Here is a 17,671-nt window from a genome sequence, read left to right as displayed (position 1 = left end):
CGTCGAATCTGAATCACTTGAAAAAAACAACGGGGGTGGCTTAACTTTTTTCCTAGGTGTATATATATATATAGAGAGAGTAAGCCCTTTGTAATAATAAATTTTCATTTTGCGTATAGTTTGCTAAGTTATGAGGTTTCTAATTTCATATTTTGATAAGTTTACAATAGGGTTTTTCAGAAATAAAAGTTTATAGACACCCTATTTAGTCGATATAGAAACCTAACGTCACGTTAATATGATTGTTTTCTCACTAGATCAAAAACAGTATTTGTTTCTGTAAAATATACTTGCATTTATCAGCTCTGTTATAATGTCTGTTACTATCTGTCATATCCAAATCACTAAATATGTGTAAAATAGAAGAAAGCATTCCTGATGAGCGAGAAAATTGAATTGTGTTTCAAGATTTGCAATTTGGAGGCACCAAGGTGCTTCTTTCAGGTTCGTTTCCTTACTTCGCTTTCTTAAGAGGGTTTTTGGTGCGAGATAATTTCATTTTATAGTGATGGAAATAAGAAAGTATTAAATGAAGTCCCAATATTATATATAATAAAACATTCAAAACAGATTGCACTTTCTTATTAGGCCGTAATGGAAACATATTTTTAAACCTAAACATTATGACCGAACTGAATAATGAGATTGACTACCACTCATATAAAGCGGTAGTCAGTGTTTGTAATTTTTATGATTATAATCTCTATAGCAAATAATTCCATATTGAAGTATATTTCATTTCATTATTGTTTAACTATGAAGATTAAACTTACATAAGAGGTATCAGATACTGACGATATAAATATGTCTGTTAATCATCAGGACAGTATCTGTAAGATATATGTCTGATTCACTGGTGTATTTTATCGCCATTCGGCGTGGAGCTCACTCAGCATTTTAGTGAGACTGCAATTTTATGTAAAGTCTCGAAAATATAATTATTGTTTAATGAATGCAACATCTGCGCATAATTGGGCACTAGATCAAGGTGTAACTTTATTAAAAGTAATTACATAGTACTATTGGAAAATCTGACAAAACATCTAGAACTTAATGCGTTGTTTAAAACAGCGTTGCGTGAAGACATTCATAAAGCATGAAATAATAGCAAATCATACACAATTTCTAAAAGGGAACATCAAATTTGGGTAGAAAAACAAACACATTCATAATTTTATCTACATTCAAAACCTGTTTGTGTTGGTTTCATTTTATTTAGCCTTAATGATTTGAACATAAGTTGTTATTCTTTTATTATCAGCCGAAAGATTAAGTAATATTAACAATGTAAAAAGACTGTTTTGATGAATAACGGTAGTCATCGAGTTTGTTTGTTTGTTTTGGAATTTCGCGCAAAGCTACAAGAGGGCTATCTGCGCCAGCCGCTCCTAATTTAGCAGCGTAAGACTAGAGTGAAGGCAACTAGTCACCACCACCCACCGCCAACTCTTGGGTTACTCTTTTACCAATGAATAGTAGGATTGACCATCACATAATAACGCTCCTACGGCTGAAAGGGCGAGTATATTTGGTGGGACGGGAATTCGAACCCGCGACCCGCAGATTACGAGTCGAGCACCCTAACCATCTGGCTATGCCGGGCCTAGTCATCGAGAGACAAGCTATTTAAACATTCCAATACTTGAAATAATCTATTTGAGAAGCGTAGAAAGCTCTTACTCTAGCCATCTTTGAATCAGATGAAATTTTTGAACAGTTAAAGTTTAGATTATTGGTAGTTATTCAATAACATATAATTATGAAATAATTCTCAGTTAAATTATTAAGTAACTTTTGTTTAAGCATTTCCTTTTTCTTAAGAAAAAGAATTAGCGAATGCAATAAAACATCGCTTGCTATTTCTCTTTTTGAGTTCAAACATACTAGTGGGCAGATGGTTATCACTAATACTACCTTGTATTTTTTCCTTACAGCGGAAATACTTAAAGAAATTGTATTAACTTACTAAATATTATATTGTTTCTGCTTTAAAGTGTATTTTCTTATAACAAAGCCACATCGGAATATCTGCTGGGTCCACCGAGGAGAATTGAGCCTCTAATTTAAGCGTTGCAAATCAGAAGACTTGCCGCCGCCTCACCGGGGGATGTTTCTGCTTTAAAAAATAATTTCATTTAATTTTTTTTTTTAAGTTTTTGAAATTTTCTAAATTTTGTTGTGAAATACTCTTTGCAAAAACATTTCTTTTTATTCTTGATCAGAAATTTTATTTTTTTACCCATTCCAGTTTCACTTTGATTTTTATTCATTGAATACATTTATTTTGATACTTTATAACACCGATTGTAGTAGTAGTCATTTCCGGCTATAAATAATAATACAAAAAATGGCAAAAACTGACAAAGATTTATTGGTGACCTAGAACCCCACCTTTCAGAATGGCGGGATCATTACCTTTGTCAGGCTAAGTATCGTAATTGTTTTTCTAACAACATTCTTGGTCGAGATAGTTTTTGTCTAATAAATAATATAGAGAATGTCGCGTTTTCCCAATGGTTTTATGCGCTTGTAGGTTAGAGCTATAACGGTAAGCTAAACACGTGGAGAATGGAGAAAGATGACAAGATAAACTCTACATAGTGTCAGACGACCATGTCGACACCACTATTTAACGAAGAAGTATCATTCTTTTACAAACTAGATGTGACTATGTTACGGTTTTTTAGCAAAGCATCCAGCTACACATACGAGTCCACGTGCCAGTTACTCCCACAAGATACAGCACAAATGGCATTCGTGTTATATCATTCACACACATATACCATGGTCTTCTGTGCCTTTGTGTTGCACGGGTCCTCGGCAAGTCGTCGTTCCTGTACGGTTGACAGACTTTGGAAAGCAAGTCAAGAGGAGAAGGCAACAACAACACCGACCTCATTATATTGCACAAAAAACTCCTGTAGTGAAAATAGCATTGACCTATTGACCTTATTGTATTGTACAAAAGCCTCCTATGGTGAAAACTGCGCTGCATAACATTGTTACGTAATCTGGTCCATCAAAGAGAACACAGTAAATGGTGGAAGAAGGGACTGTATGGACTAAGCATTCGTTCTTGTATCGGTAAACTAGATAAACATCCCATTCGTATACGTATGGTCCGAAAAACTGACAACAACAACAAAAAAAAACTATCAAATTTCAAATACAGCGCCATCAACGTAACTGTAAGCACACAAAGGTTTATCGTGTAAGGAGTAGAACTTTTATTGACCGTTACAAATGCACAGGTACTAATTTAAACTTTCAGTTACCAATTAAGATTTCAGTTAAGATTTGGTTAAACAGAAACGTTTGGAAATGAAAACTCAAAGAAGTGCTCGAGATATAAGGGAAAGTATCCTTACAAACTATCAACTCTTATCATCCTACGAAGTAGAGCTAAAATTACTTCGTGATAACCACCCATCTTTCTGAGGAACAGAAATAATCAGTCTAATATTTAGTGAAATATTATATATAAAAAAAAGAAATATCGTAAGTATCATGACTGAAAACTGAGTTAGCAGGTCGTATGACGGTAGTGATAATCGGTTGAATATCTAGGAGAGTGACGAAGATCTGAGTTAGAAATGACGATTTGTATGCGTGTTTGGCTGTTTAGGTGACAATAATTTTGTAACTTTCACTCTTCTATCTCCTCAAACTTTTTCTCCGTGTATATTTATTTATATATTCATTATTTTATTTCTCGCACAAATTGTGTTTGTTTGCTTGTTGGATTTCACGCAAAGCTGCTCGAGGTATATCTGTGCTAGTCGTCCCTAATTTAGAAGTGCTAGACTAAAGAGAAGGCAGGTAGTAAACACCACAAACTCATAGGCTTCTCTTTGCCAACGAAATCGGAAGTAATCATAACGTCCTCATGGCATGTACGTGAACAATATTCGAACCCACGACGCGCAAATTCCAGGTGGAGCACGGTAACCACCAAGCCATCCCAGACCCATATACTGGTTGTCGAATTTCTAAACATTTAGATTAATATACATTTTAAAACGACAATCAATCTACTAAATAAAATATACGTTTATTTATTTATTTTTCTTTGTTAAGCACAAGTATGCGCAATCTGTGCTCTGCCTACCGTGGATATCGAAACCCGATTTTTAGCGTTATAAACACGATGATATACCGAGGAGCCACCAGAGGGCATTGTTTACATAATTTTCATTTAATTCTAAGTAACTCGATATCATTTATACTATTATATAGGAAAGTTATGTTTATTCTTCAATCTAGAAACTCAAACAGTAAATCTCCTTTTGTTGTCAGTAGATTCTTGCAATTGTTATATAAAAAGAATATATTTAATTTGCCGAGTGTAAGGAAAATGTTCGGAGTTTGAAATCTTTAAAATGTAGCATAACTAGCCATTTAAGCCTACTCTAAATATCCTTAATAAAAACTAATATTATTGTAGGATTTTACATTGCTTCAAGTCATGGAAGTAGTTTTAGTTGGTAGTGAATAATGGACAGTGATCCTGAAAATAATGTCCTGCTTTAATTCATTCACAGTAGTCTAGTTCCTTACAGGTAGCAAGAAAACACGTGGATCCCCTATGGTGGCTCAGCGGTAAGCCGAGAGCTTAACACGCTAAATATTGTTTTTCGATACGCACAACATACACAGCTCATTGTGTAGCATCGTGTTTTTCATTAAACAAACAATAGACTGAAGCGACGCATTGTTAGTTTATTTTCCTATTGGCCGTAACAGTCCAGACGTTTCTGATAACTAAGCCTGTTTCTTATACTGACATCTTCGTTTCTATTTCATAATTTCCCACTTTTCGTCTCTTTCCATTTCACTCATAAACATTATACCCAGTTCTGACAGCATAATCCTCTAAGACTGAGTTACTTCAGACGACGTTCAATGTTTTAAACTCGTTAATTTAATTACTTGAAAGTTGGTGTCGCTACTGATAAAATAACTGCACTTAAACAGCTTTAAAGTGCAAGTTAACCCGAGATTAGAATGTTTCCACACATTGTTGAGTTTCACACGTTTTCAAAGCATTAAAGAATACAATAGAGAATGGCTGTTTTACTTATGATTTAAGTACGACTGAAAATTAGTTGATTTGGAAAATATTTACATGAACGGAAGAAGTTCGTGATTGTTTATTAGTTTCAAAGTTTTCAGAGAAATACCTCTCGCAAAGCTTACGAGTAGAAAATGTTAATAAATCTTCCATTTTCTAGAATGTGATTAACAAGATGTTGAAAATGTAACTCAGCATGAGATCAACAGAAGGTTAGTAGTCTTTTCAAAATTATTTTCAAAGACACTACATAGATACAAATTACATATTGTAACGTATACTTGAAAACTACGTTTATTACTAATGGCTACGATCATTTAATTGTTTTAAGCGAAAAAGTTTGTGTGTGTGTGCGTTTTGTTACAGCAAAGCTACATCGGTCTATCTGCTTTTTCCACTGAGGGATTTGAACCTCTGATTGTAGAATTACAAATCCGAAAACTTACCGCTGTCTCACCAGAGGACTAAGTGGTTTGATTTATTTTGACTGCCCTTTTAAAAAACTATAGCCAATGAGGCATGAAAACATAGTGCCAGGTAGGGTGCTGTGGCAATGATTAGAGCTTTACAGCATGCTGCAAAAGAGTCGTAAAACGAAAGTGAACTGGACATTAAATGGATTTTATGTATATACTCTAGACCAGTGAAGTGCGAAAATTCTATGCATAACCGGACCTTGTTATGATGCATAAGATTCATCATCTTCAATGTAGAGTAGCCATCTGAGGAATAGAACAGAGACCTAAGGTCCAGCTTAGATCCAATAAGAACATACTATATCTTGAGCACAGAGCATTTATTCGTTACCCAAAAGGTGGAAGACGTGACATAAGAGAAAGCTCTGTGTCTTTCTACACTTGGCTCTAAGCTACTTTATGAACTAATCGACAGCTTATTGTCAAAGAGAAGTCCTAATAACTATCTTTCAGCCTCCACGGGAATCTGTGCACATTCCAGTTGGAGCTATGTATCAGGATGCAATCCCTATTGGTATAAGCATTGCATGAAAATGGTTCTAGATGACAAAATTTTAAACATGTTTGCAGTGGTCCACTTACAATTTATTGTAAGCAGTTCTTAGCTACCATTCAACGTACTTCATATTCAATGATTGAAAGGAAATCTGACAGTCATCAATATAAAGGCTGTTTACAACCATAAGAGGAAGTTGTTCAAAAGTGTCGTTTATCTTATCACTAAAAAGTGTGTCACTTAAGATTATTCAAGTTCCTAAGTGGAAGCTTGGAATAGTTTGATCCCCACACAAACCCATAATTAGTTCTCTGATAAAAAGTTACAAATAAAAATGAGCAAATGACTACATAACTCGGAAGAAAGGAAGTCCTGTAATATACTAAATCTCCAAATTGTGTCATAGATTCTTTTCAATATCAAAGAAAGATCAAAACAAGAAGCTTCTTTCTGAGAAAATTTTCCTTGATTGACATTTCAAGTGAATCTGCTGGTCCATGATGGACTGTCGACGATATTTAGTGTTGGAAAAGTTACTTGACTTGACTCAATCATTAAAAGATGAGCATTAACCATCCCCTCCAGAACTCTTTAAACAGACAACTAATCAAAACAATAGGTCTATAATTACACAGAATCTTGATATCCTCCTCAGGCTTAGCAAAAGAGATGATAAACAACCGACACCATCAATCAGGAAGCTCCTCTACCTGCCAAATGTAGTCATAATAACCTGAAGACTAAGAGAAGTGGAAGAGAGATGATGCAGCATCTTATACTGGATATTACTGATCTTAAAAATGTACTGCAAGACTAAAGGACAGAATGTTTAAGTCTTTTTTCAACCTGTGTCTTGATGTTTAAAAAGGCATGGAAGATGGTGGAGGTAACTAGTGGTAAGAAAAACATTCTCTAAGAATAAGGGCAATATCCTGTAAACACGACACTTGATTACTGGGTTACAAGATAGAAAGAGGATGAAATTTGTATTACCTATTAATCTTCCAAATATTTCCCAGAGTAACTGGTGAGTGGAAGATATGCTGGAAGTAAACTCAATCCAAAACTCCTTCTGGATTTGATGTCTGATCTTCCAGGTTATGCAACATGTGAGAGTGGGATATTTGACACTCCTCATTCATTTCTAAGCCTGTACTGCCCTTTGGAAATCACGTGTTCACCATGAATAAGGATACTGTGGAAAATATGTGAAGGTTTTATTGATTTTAAGCAAAACTAATTGGAGAATATGATCAGTTACTGCCAGATTAATGACAGTAGAAGTAAGCTCAAATGAGTGGTGGAGAAGAGTGACTTGGGTTTCTTCAGCCTTCACCATGGCACGAGTCACATGACATCAACTTCGGCCTATATCCCCAAGAATGATGAGAAAATGATCACTGCCTCATAGATCATTGTCCACCTCACACAGAGACACGTGTTGATGGTACAACCACTGGAGTCACAAATGGCAATTGCCTCCAGGGATCTAATAAAGGGCACAATTATGGAGGAAGTATACTGGTCAGCCAACAATGATACTCTTCTATGAACTCATCTATCACATAACTTTCAGAATGTTTCTTGTAAGGAGGTATATACAGAATCAACCTCTATGAACTATGCCTGTGATAAAAGTGACAGTGAATCATCACTTGCTTGTCATCACTCTAAATAATGAAGGCAAATCATATGACAGTCTTTGAACACAGATGGACTGGATCCAATCACTCTGAAATGTTGCATTCAGGCAAAGAACAAACAGAGGTGGACTTCTTCGATGGACACTCAATGAATGAAGTTTGAACTTTGACATATGGGGAAAAAATTTGGAAGGAGGGGTACAGTTATATATGTATGAGCCCATACAGAATTAGTGGAATACACAGGAGAAACATATCTATACTTGGAAACTTCATGTTATTAATTTACATGCCTTATCATAATCGATGTTATTCTACATATTAAAATGCTACACTTCTTTATCATCCTTCCACTTTGAGCAGTATCAGGAGTAAGAGGAGTGTGAACCCTTAAAGTTAACACAGCAAGGCTCATATAGATGATACTACTATGGTCTATACCACCACAATGGTCACAAGAAGTTTTATAATAGCCAAATCACTGGCAGTTGAAACATCAAAGCATACTTGAGATGTGTGACCAAAGAGGACAATTTATAAATCCTACCTTTCCATTGACAGAAAGAAGAAAATATAAGAATAACAATTCTTGTACAGTCATGTTTCCTATTCTTATAAATTTGCCAGACAGCTGTAAAATCATCTAAAAAAGTAACCCTCACCCCCTTTAGTTGATGATAAGATTACTATGATGAAGAAGTTTAGGGTTTTATAGGGTGTGTGAAGGTCCTGTAACAATAGACTTAATTTGCATGAAGAGGGTTAAAAACATTTCTTAATGATGAGACTCATACACACACACACTAAAGACCGTACATAAGGTGTTGTACAAGTACTAATGAAATAATTTAACTGTTTTGTGGCAAAGTAGTGTCATTCTCCCCATTTTTATTTATGACTAATTTCATTCCTGCTTCACAGCTAGAAAGCATGCAGATATAATCAACATATCTTTGCAGCAAAGTTGTTACATTTTTTATGCTCACTTTTAACATTCAATAAAAAAAAATTTTAATAAACACGAATGTGTTTATATATATATATATGTACACACACATACAAGATTTCTTCCAGACCTCACTTTCCAGACATTTCAATGGATTTTGAACTATTAAACTCAAAATGCTACATGTGCATAATACGGATATCATAAAATGATCCTTGGTAAGCTGAAAAAAGGTTAATTGAGATGGAAATAAAGAAAAATATTGTAAATTTATTAACTAAATTTATGTACATCTTTCAAATTTCTAAAGGTTTTATTAATGGGCATGTATTTTATATATTTTTTTCATAATACTATTATGATTTGTACAGATCAATCAGAGTCAACTGAAAACTTGTTTATATAAGTATTCTGCCTTGGACTTCTTGTCGGACAGCTGAAGGGAATTCCATTCAAAATAGGGTATCTGAAAAAAAAATCATCATGTTTTTAAAAGGTTAGAAACAAACACAAGAATTAGGTAATATTAAACCTTTTGAGTGATTCTGAATGAACACTTCCTGATGCAATTCTCAATTGTTTAATAATAGGTGTATTACTTCCTACACTCTTTGAAACAACTGAAGATACTACACAAAAATGAAATCAGTTTTTTTTATAAAAAGAAAAATATTTGAACTAATTTTGTTAGCATTGTTCATTTAAGGTACTTAGATGTAAGGTTATTTTATTTCTACCTAAGACATATGGATGGAAAATCCAGTATCTTTTCAGGAAGTAAGTGAAATGTAACAATACCAAATTTGTAGTTAATATGTATGTTACTTCTTAGGTTCATATACTATATAAAGACAAAAAGCCATCCATCTATCATGTCAAAATGACAGCACTTTCTGCTATGACAAGCAAGTTTGTCTTTTTAAAATTCTTCCAGCCATATATATATATATTTATATATATACATATAAAATGGACGATGCATTGATCTGGGCATATAATTATATTTGAGGGTATGTTGGTAGAGGACAAGATGAGCAGTACACTGGAATCAGGTATACAGGTACTTCGCACTTGGAACCTGCTGGAACACAAAAACCATAATCATTGGCTGAAATTCCCCATTATGTTGGCTTGGTTGTCATGGAGACACACTGATGCAAAATCAAATTTTGTCCAACTGGAACCCTCGGCTACATCTCTACAATAACCCACGTTTTACCCGCAGCACATTTCAAGTTTGAAAATGCCTAAATTAAAGCTCGCTTCTTCAGCTCAAAAGGCTAACAAAGCCAAAACCAGGAGGACAGCCCAAAGAGAAGATCCTGAAATTCATAATGAAATTCATTGCCTTTACAATCACAATTAATAATTTGCAGGGTCATACAGTTGACCAAGTAGGAATATGTCTTTGAGAATCAGTTTTTTCGCATTTCAATCGATAAGAATTTATAAAGAATATTTAAACATAACTTAAAAATATACAGAACTCAAAATGCTAATCGATCAATACTTAAAGGAGATGACCAAATATACATAAAAAATGTTTTGTGAAATACTAGAAATGGGATAGTCATTCTCCATACATATATTGTTACTAGATTGTAATTAATTTTTAGAAAACATGTTCATAAAACATTTATTTAGATATAATTTTGAGAAGAAAAGTTAATCTTTATTTCCCATCATGTAATGGACATTCAACTTATTTTACATATTATTAATTCAACAAATTTAAAAACAAACAATTCAACTATATAAAAGCTATTGTCTTTTTTTAAACAAAATCAAAACTAGAATCGTTAATTTGGTATTATAAATGTAAAGCAAAATTAAAAGATAGACTGCCCACTTATTAATCCTCTAACTTCAGGTAGGGGTCAAAGTGCACATGCTATGACCTATAACAGAGTTACGTTCAAAATTCAAACAACTATATTACCTTAGTATGTTGATAAACTTGGGATCAAAACATAGTTTATACTTCAAATATTAATATTATGTAAGTTTTAATTTCTTAATTTAAAAAGGAAATATTCAGATAAGTTCTCAATCTTCACTTCTTTGTATCACTTCTTCGCACCACATTGCCCATTTTAAAACTTCTATCTATCACTTCATGATTTTATGAGTTTGGTACAAATCACAAATTTAAATTCTGGATATTTCTAAGCCATAATATAAATCTATGGCCTCCAGTCTTCTTGGTTTACTGAGATATATACAAGAAAGTCAAACCAACATGTCACATCCCCTTTTACATCCTTTAAAAAATGTCAATAATTCTTTTTGACATTTGGCATTAGATTATTTATAAGCAATATGAAGATATTTTAATTTACTGAACTACCTATAAGATTAGCTTGTTTTGACATCAGTGGCCTACAGTTACATTGTTGCTATCATAAAAATTGCTTTGACAAGCTAATGGAATTATTTTAATCTATGTATAACTTAGTTAGAAAGCTTGTTAAAATTATAGTAGTTTTTAGAACATTATATTTTCTGTATGTGATAATATTTTGAGATATTATTTGCACATTTGAAACAAATAAAAATGATTTTATATATTACAACTGTAGTGTTAAGTTGCATCACTGGTATATTTTTTATTTATTGTTATAAAATTTAAGAAGTAAAAATTAGAAACTTCGTAGATCAGACATGAAAGCTTAAATAATTGTGTCAATTTATGAGTAAGAGTGCTGGTAAATTGATTCATTGTTTACACAAAACTGTCCTGCTATGAGAATAACTTTGACCACACTATAAAAGTGTCTAAAGTACAACTGTAAAGCAATAAAATAAATGAGTGGCAATAATAAAAAGTATTAGTTTTGACTGTAAGAATAAATGGTCTATTACAATATGCAGTCATTCTGGAAAGAAAAAATAGTAACTCAGATTTATTTAGAAATTTTCAATTTTACCCTACATAGCTGATTGCAATACACTTAGTGTCAGGACAGAGAAAATAATAATAAATAAAATATAAAGTTTTACTGAAAACACTTTTGTTATCCATTTATTAGTTCTAGAGGTTGTGCAAAAAAACTGTAAGAATAAAAAGTACTTTTATTCTAGACATGACAATCATCTTGTTTGAACTGACTCAGGAAAGGCTTTGTAAATTCAGACAACTCTTTAGTAAAAATACTTAATAAAAAAATCTGACTTTGTGGAAAAAAAAACACAATGTTTACTGAAAGCATGCCCAATTTTATGAAAGTATGCTCACTAAATTCAAAGTTATAGTTTGTATAATTTCATAGTTAAATGGCAGTTACAGGGTCATTCAAAATAACCCTGCCAAGTTTAAAGACAAGAGCCAATACTGTTATATGTGCCTTTAACAGAGCTGTAAATATCTGCAATTATCTGAACCTGAACTTTACAGAGATAGGATAGATCAGAAGAGAATCAATAAGTGGGTCAAAAAGACCCAAAGTGGTTGCATTTACTTTTGGCCATTCAGAAAGGGAGACAAAGTAGGAGGACAAACATTACTTGCTGGTAATCTCGAGGGGAATGACTACCAGAATTATGATGAAATGCTAGAACCTCAATCAGCCCCTGCTAGCATGCTTCTCCTGAAAGAGTAGCTCGTGTAGGTGAAATTCTGCAAGGACAATCGATGTAGAGAAGTATTTTCAAGGTAAGCTGAAAAGTTTGGAAGGTGAAAGGGGGTAGTAAACTATGACAAGCCAAGGTGTAAAAGCAAGATAAGAGCCACGAGGTAACAGATATTACATCAGTGAGAGCTGCAGCAAAGGAACACTGCAAGGTAATTGTTTAGTTTATTTTATCCTGACTAAAAAAATTAGGAGAATTAGTGGAGTTCATAACTAATAAATCTTAAAGAAGAAGAAAGTCTCATAACAAGACATATCATAGTATGCAGGGAAGAAAACTGACAATATACCAAGTAGAAGACCACTGTTGTGAGGTTCAACAAGTAAGAAGGAAGATGACCACATTAAAATATTGACAATTAACTGATTTCTCAAAAATCACCAATAACTAAATATTAGGATAAGGTAGGAAGTGTCAAGTTTTCAAGAATTGAATCACCCAACGTGACATTAGCCACCTCAAGCATAATAGAAAATAGTTCAAGATTTAAAACAAAATACACTCGAGGACAAAAAACAAGAAATCAGACCATTAGAACAGGGTTCTTCAGAATTACCTGCCAGGTACAGCAACAGACAATACGTAACTAATGGCCTATATATGTTGATCAATAAAGGATGACAATAAAGCCAAGAACTAGAAGCAGACAAATTTAGTAAGGCATCCACAGAAGTTTTGAAATTTATTTTAGTAGAAACATTTGCAGTGGTAAATAAAATAATGCCAGAATTTGTAGTGAACAAAGTTAGCAATAGAACTCTCTCTCTCAAAAAAAAAAAAGAAATCTGAATTATGGCAGAAAAGCAAATCTTATGTAAGATCTCCTGACAGTTGCATACATATGGAATGTAGGATAGTGAAGAATTATGGGTAAGTGATGCATGCTTTAAAATGTATAAAGAGCATTCAGAAGTTTCAGTCATGTTTGTTGAAAGTATAAGAGCAAATTCAATAAGAAAAGGGCTTAAAGTATTTCAGACTACCTGATTTGAACTTGATGTTATAAATGTAATAACTTTCATTTTTCCTTCTTATAGAATCTTATTTTTATCAGTATCCTTTCTGCATGGTGCTCACAACATGGAAGGAAAACAGAACTTTCTTTACAAAAGAAGAAAAATAAAAAACAAATCAGTATTGTACTTTTGCATCTACTTTCACACCACACTATTCTTTACAAATGAACAACAAATGATTTTATTTCATGTAAACTTCTGCATATCATAAACCCAGATGTGCAGTTTTCTAAAGGCTTGTGTGTGTGTGTATATGTTAATAAAAAAAAAGAATTATAAATTAGTGGAAATAAACTAGATATACTTCTGCAGGGTCCCTGAAAGTGTTCTGTTTCAAGAGAAATAAAACCAAAACTAAGAGTAACAAATATTTTTATTTCTTGCTTTTGAAGTTCATATCTTATGCTGACTGACAGACAACAAACTACTTTATAGTGGTGCAACTGATTAAAACCCCTCCAGGCAGTCTTTGGCACCCTTTCAGGGAAATAAAACTGCTTTTGCTTTACTTACATGTTGAAAATAGATTCATTTTTTAACTAAGTTGCAAAAAATCATTACTTTCTCTGATCAATACTACCTGTTTTCTGTTTTGATTTATACTTATATTATTTCATGTTATGTTCAGCAATAAATGATCTGTGTTCTTTCGCCATAAAAAATTAAGAAGAAAATAAACTTACCTGAACAACTTTGTATCCCAAGATCTCCAAGTGTCTTTTTTTTAACACTTGTGCTCCATGAAGCTTTGGAAAGTTAATACAAAACATGAACTCTGGCAAGACATTGATAGCAACTCTGAAAAAAAAAAAAAATTAATAGGTATAAAAATCATATTTATCACTGTGGAATTAGTTGTAGTTACAATATGGAAATTATTGAAAGTGTACATATACATCTAGTCTTAAAATTCAATTTTTATTCACTTGTGGTTTTAAGTTAAAACTGTTCATTCTTGACTTGGTTTCTCCTTGTTTGCAAATTGAAGTAAAGATGACTTTTCAATTGAAAAAGTTTCATGCATTATAGAGTGGGTGATTCCCTTTCAATGTAAAAGCTTTAGCCTGTTTATATTATATCTATCATCACCAAACCACTACAGATGTAATCTTGGTTTGCTTACAACAAATCTTTGGGACAAAGTCATCTTAAAAATCTAAAATAAAATGCACTCAATCACAGTTGACAAATCCAATAGCACATTTATGAAATGCATGTTTGTTATGCAAACAAGACCTACTTTTAAACAAAAGTTCCATGCCACAGAAAGAATAAACATTTACACACACTTACATACGGAATCAAAGATATGACTTTGAAAATATGTGATCTTTCAAACATCCATGCAAGAAAATAAACTTTATACACTCTCTATTTTCAGTTTTCTTTATATAATACCATGTATTTGGCTTAGAAATGATATACATGCACACTGGAGATAAATCTTAATGACTTTCAACCAGCTTAGTGTAGATTTTTTTATACAAAGATCTTTATCATTTTCTACTGAAAAAAAAGGTTTGAGACTTTCTAAGCCTAGCACTGTTTCTTAACATTTTAGTTGAACAGTATGTAATATAAAACACAATAGTTCACATTAGATATCAACTAAATTTACATATTTTAACAAACTTAGAACTGTAGTTTTAGAGCAATATCAGTTTTCAACAGCTCAATGTGGTCACCCAATGAAACTTTAAACAATTTCATATTTGGAGGTTGGTTTGGCCCAGTGAAAGCATATGCTTTTAGGTTTGGAAATTTGTTTGGTGTAGCTATTGTTTATACAAACACACTTGTACCTTTCCATTGCACAAGACAGACTGGGGCTGTTTAGCTTTCCAACATATCAACACAAAGTACATCAAGTTGACTAAAAATACTTAAAAGCATATGACACCCAAATGATGGACATTATAGAGAAATATAGTGGCTTACATAAGATTTCAAAACTGGTACAATACGATAGCCAGCTGATAGCAGCAGGTTCTGGCAATATCAACATAGCACACATGATGCTGGAGAATGTCACCTAATGTATTTTTCAACAACAACACATACTTAAAGCTAGTTTATTGTTGAATATACAGAGCATCGTACTTATAGATACAACGTTTCACCAGGTTAACCTGGCACCATCAGGTACAACAACTTTCTATAAATATTTAGTTATTTTAACAACGTATGCCGTACCTTATACATCCTTCAGGGAGTCGAGATGAAACTTTGGCATGGCGTGCATCTGCATTTTGATTACTACCCCACATTGTGCAGGCAAAATCACTGCATACAAGAGGCTGTCCTTTTGGATCAACAATACATTCGAAACCTAAATATAGATTTATAGCATTTAATAAACAGTTGTTAAATATGTAAAATAATTCAGTAATCATTTGTAATGGTTCAATTAGAATTTTTATAAAATTAAGGAAATCAGCTACATTTTTAGACACTTTTCTATTTTAATGATGGACAAAGATGCTTATTTAGTGACAACAGAAAAACAAGTCATTAAGCAAAATTTAAAAAAAAAACATCCTATGTAATATGATGCAACAGAGTTTCTGTACTTAAATCATACAACTTATTACCATGAAATATATACAACAGTCACATTGTAACTTGAATGAAGCTTAAAAACACCTTTTTTTTACTACATATGCCAAAAATTTAAAGAAAAGCTTAAAAACAAATTTACATTAATATGTATTACATCTACTGTGTTTTTAGTTTTATGTATACTAAAAGTTCATCTTTTACACACACACAAACACATACTGAGTGAGTCAAAACTCTTAATTATCTCTATTGTTATAAAGTAAGTGAGAAATACTAAAAATGTGCTCATACAGGCAGAAAAGAGCCATATGTTACCCGACTTGTCATGGTATACAGGTCACATTAAAGTCAACTAAATGGCATTCCTGAAACTACCAGTCTGAAAACAAAATGTGTCAATACAAAAGCTGTAAGGCACAATGATATTACCATAGGAACATTGTTTTCTTTATGATTTTCATATAAATTTGTATAATTTTTACTTTGAAAATATTTTACCTTAATAAAAGGTGACTTATAAAATTGCCTTAGAAAGTGGCCTTAGCCAAAGATCATTAGTACATTTATTACATTATCATAAACTTCATCCTTACTATGTCCACTGCCACCAAGATCTTAAAGAGCAAGTTGAGAGCTATAATGGACTTTTGTAATTGGATCCTCATAATGCTGGATGAAGATTCAAAGTTATAAGGTCTGACAAGGCAAAGTTATTGTGTGACTATGTTTTCAACACCAATAATGTGTACTATTAAGCATCTGACAATCCACATTGGCTGCAGAAACACTGTCACTGCAAGGTGTTGTGACTGCATATGTTGATAATTTACTTCAAACCTCTTACCAGAGGATGTAGTTTCAACTGAATGGCCACTGGATTTCTTCCTGTAAGGTTACATCAAAGAATGGGTGTGTGTGCCACACCCACAAAAGCTCTGCAGGACCTGCATGAATGAATTCATGTGGCATGTGCAGAAATTCCTATGGTACACTTTACAAATGCTTAACAGTCCATAAAACACTGTACACAAGTATGTATTTGTGTTGGTCTAAACACTGAGCATCTTTTGTAAATTAAGTTGATTTTGCAGACATGCATACTGTACTCTTGTTATTAGTTCCTGATGAACTCAGAGGAGCAAACCTGAATAAATAATAAACTTTTCTGGAGTAATATCATTGTGTTCTACAACATTTACCTAAGATGTATAGTTTCAGGTATAGCACTTAGATGACATCATATCAAGTAGCAAGTGACCCGTATATGCCCAACCACCATTTGTCAGCAGATCTTTGATATTCCACATTTACTTCACAACAACAGGAAAAATCAGAACTTTTGACTTACTCTGTTTCAAAATAAATATAAGACTGCATCAGAATCACATAACTTGTGAATCATAAGCTTTATTCTAGAAATAAAGTTAAGACAATGCTATAAGGATGTAGTTTCATCATAAATGAAGTCAGATATACATTATTGGAATATATAAAACTGTGGAAACCAAACAATAAAACCAGATTTCTTGCTTTTGTAATCAACATTGTTCAGTGCTCACTTTTTATCTGAGTCATGTGACGAAATTAAATCTCTGTCTAGTTTTCATAGTATGACATCAAATTCTGTTAATGATGTATCACATGGTTAAGTTTCATAAATCCACATTTATGGTAAAAGGGATATGTCGGAGAACTTTTTTTAAAGCTATCATTCACTATGGTGTAAAATCAACCTTGTCAACTGAAAAAAACTTTAATGAAAACAAGTCAGTATATACACAGCGTGGTCACAAGTAAATAGACACCACCTTTTCAGAAAAAATGAAATTTTTCA

General features: G+C 32.8%; 1 protein-coding gene across 1 annotated transcript in view; it reads right to left on the bottom strand.

Annotated features, from left to right (window-relative positions):
- Positions 1 to 8,882: 8,882 nt before the first annotated feature.
- LOC106457982 (FAST kinase domain-containing protein 1, mitochondrial-like) overlaps positions 8,883 to 17,671 on the bottom strand; it is a 60,771-nt gene continuing 51,982 nt past the window's right edge. The window contains exons 7-9 of the mRNA XM_022384087.1: positions 15,472 to 15,607; positions 13,962 to 14,076; positions 8,883 to 9,098 (exon numbers count right to left, since the gene is read on the bottom strand). Coding sequence (XP_022239795.1) covers positions 9,015 to 9,098; positions 13,962 to 14,076; positions 15,472 to 15,607 — 335 coding nt within the window. The 3' untranslated portion in view covers positions 8,883 to 9,014. The remainder of the gene's footprint in view (positions 9,099 to 13,961; positions 14,077 to 15,471; positions 15,608 to 17,671) is intronic.

Source organism: Limulus polyphemus, unplaced genomic scaffold, assembly GCF_000517525.1.
Source record: "Limulus polyphemus unplaced genomic scaffold, Limulus_polyphemus-2.1.2 Scaffold400, whole genome shotgun sequence".
NCBI classification, from domain to species: domain Eukaryota; kingdom Metazoa; phylum Arthropoda; class Merostomata; order Xiphosura; family Limulidae; genus Limulus; species Limulus polyphemus.
This window is presented reverse-complemented; position numbering and strand designations above follow the sequence as displayed.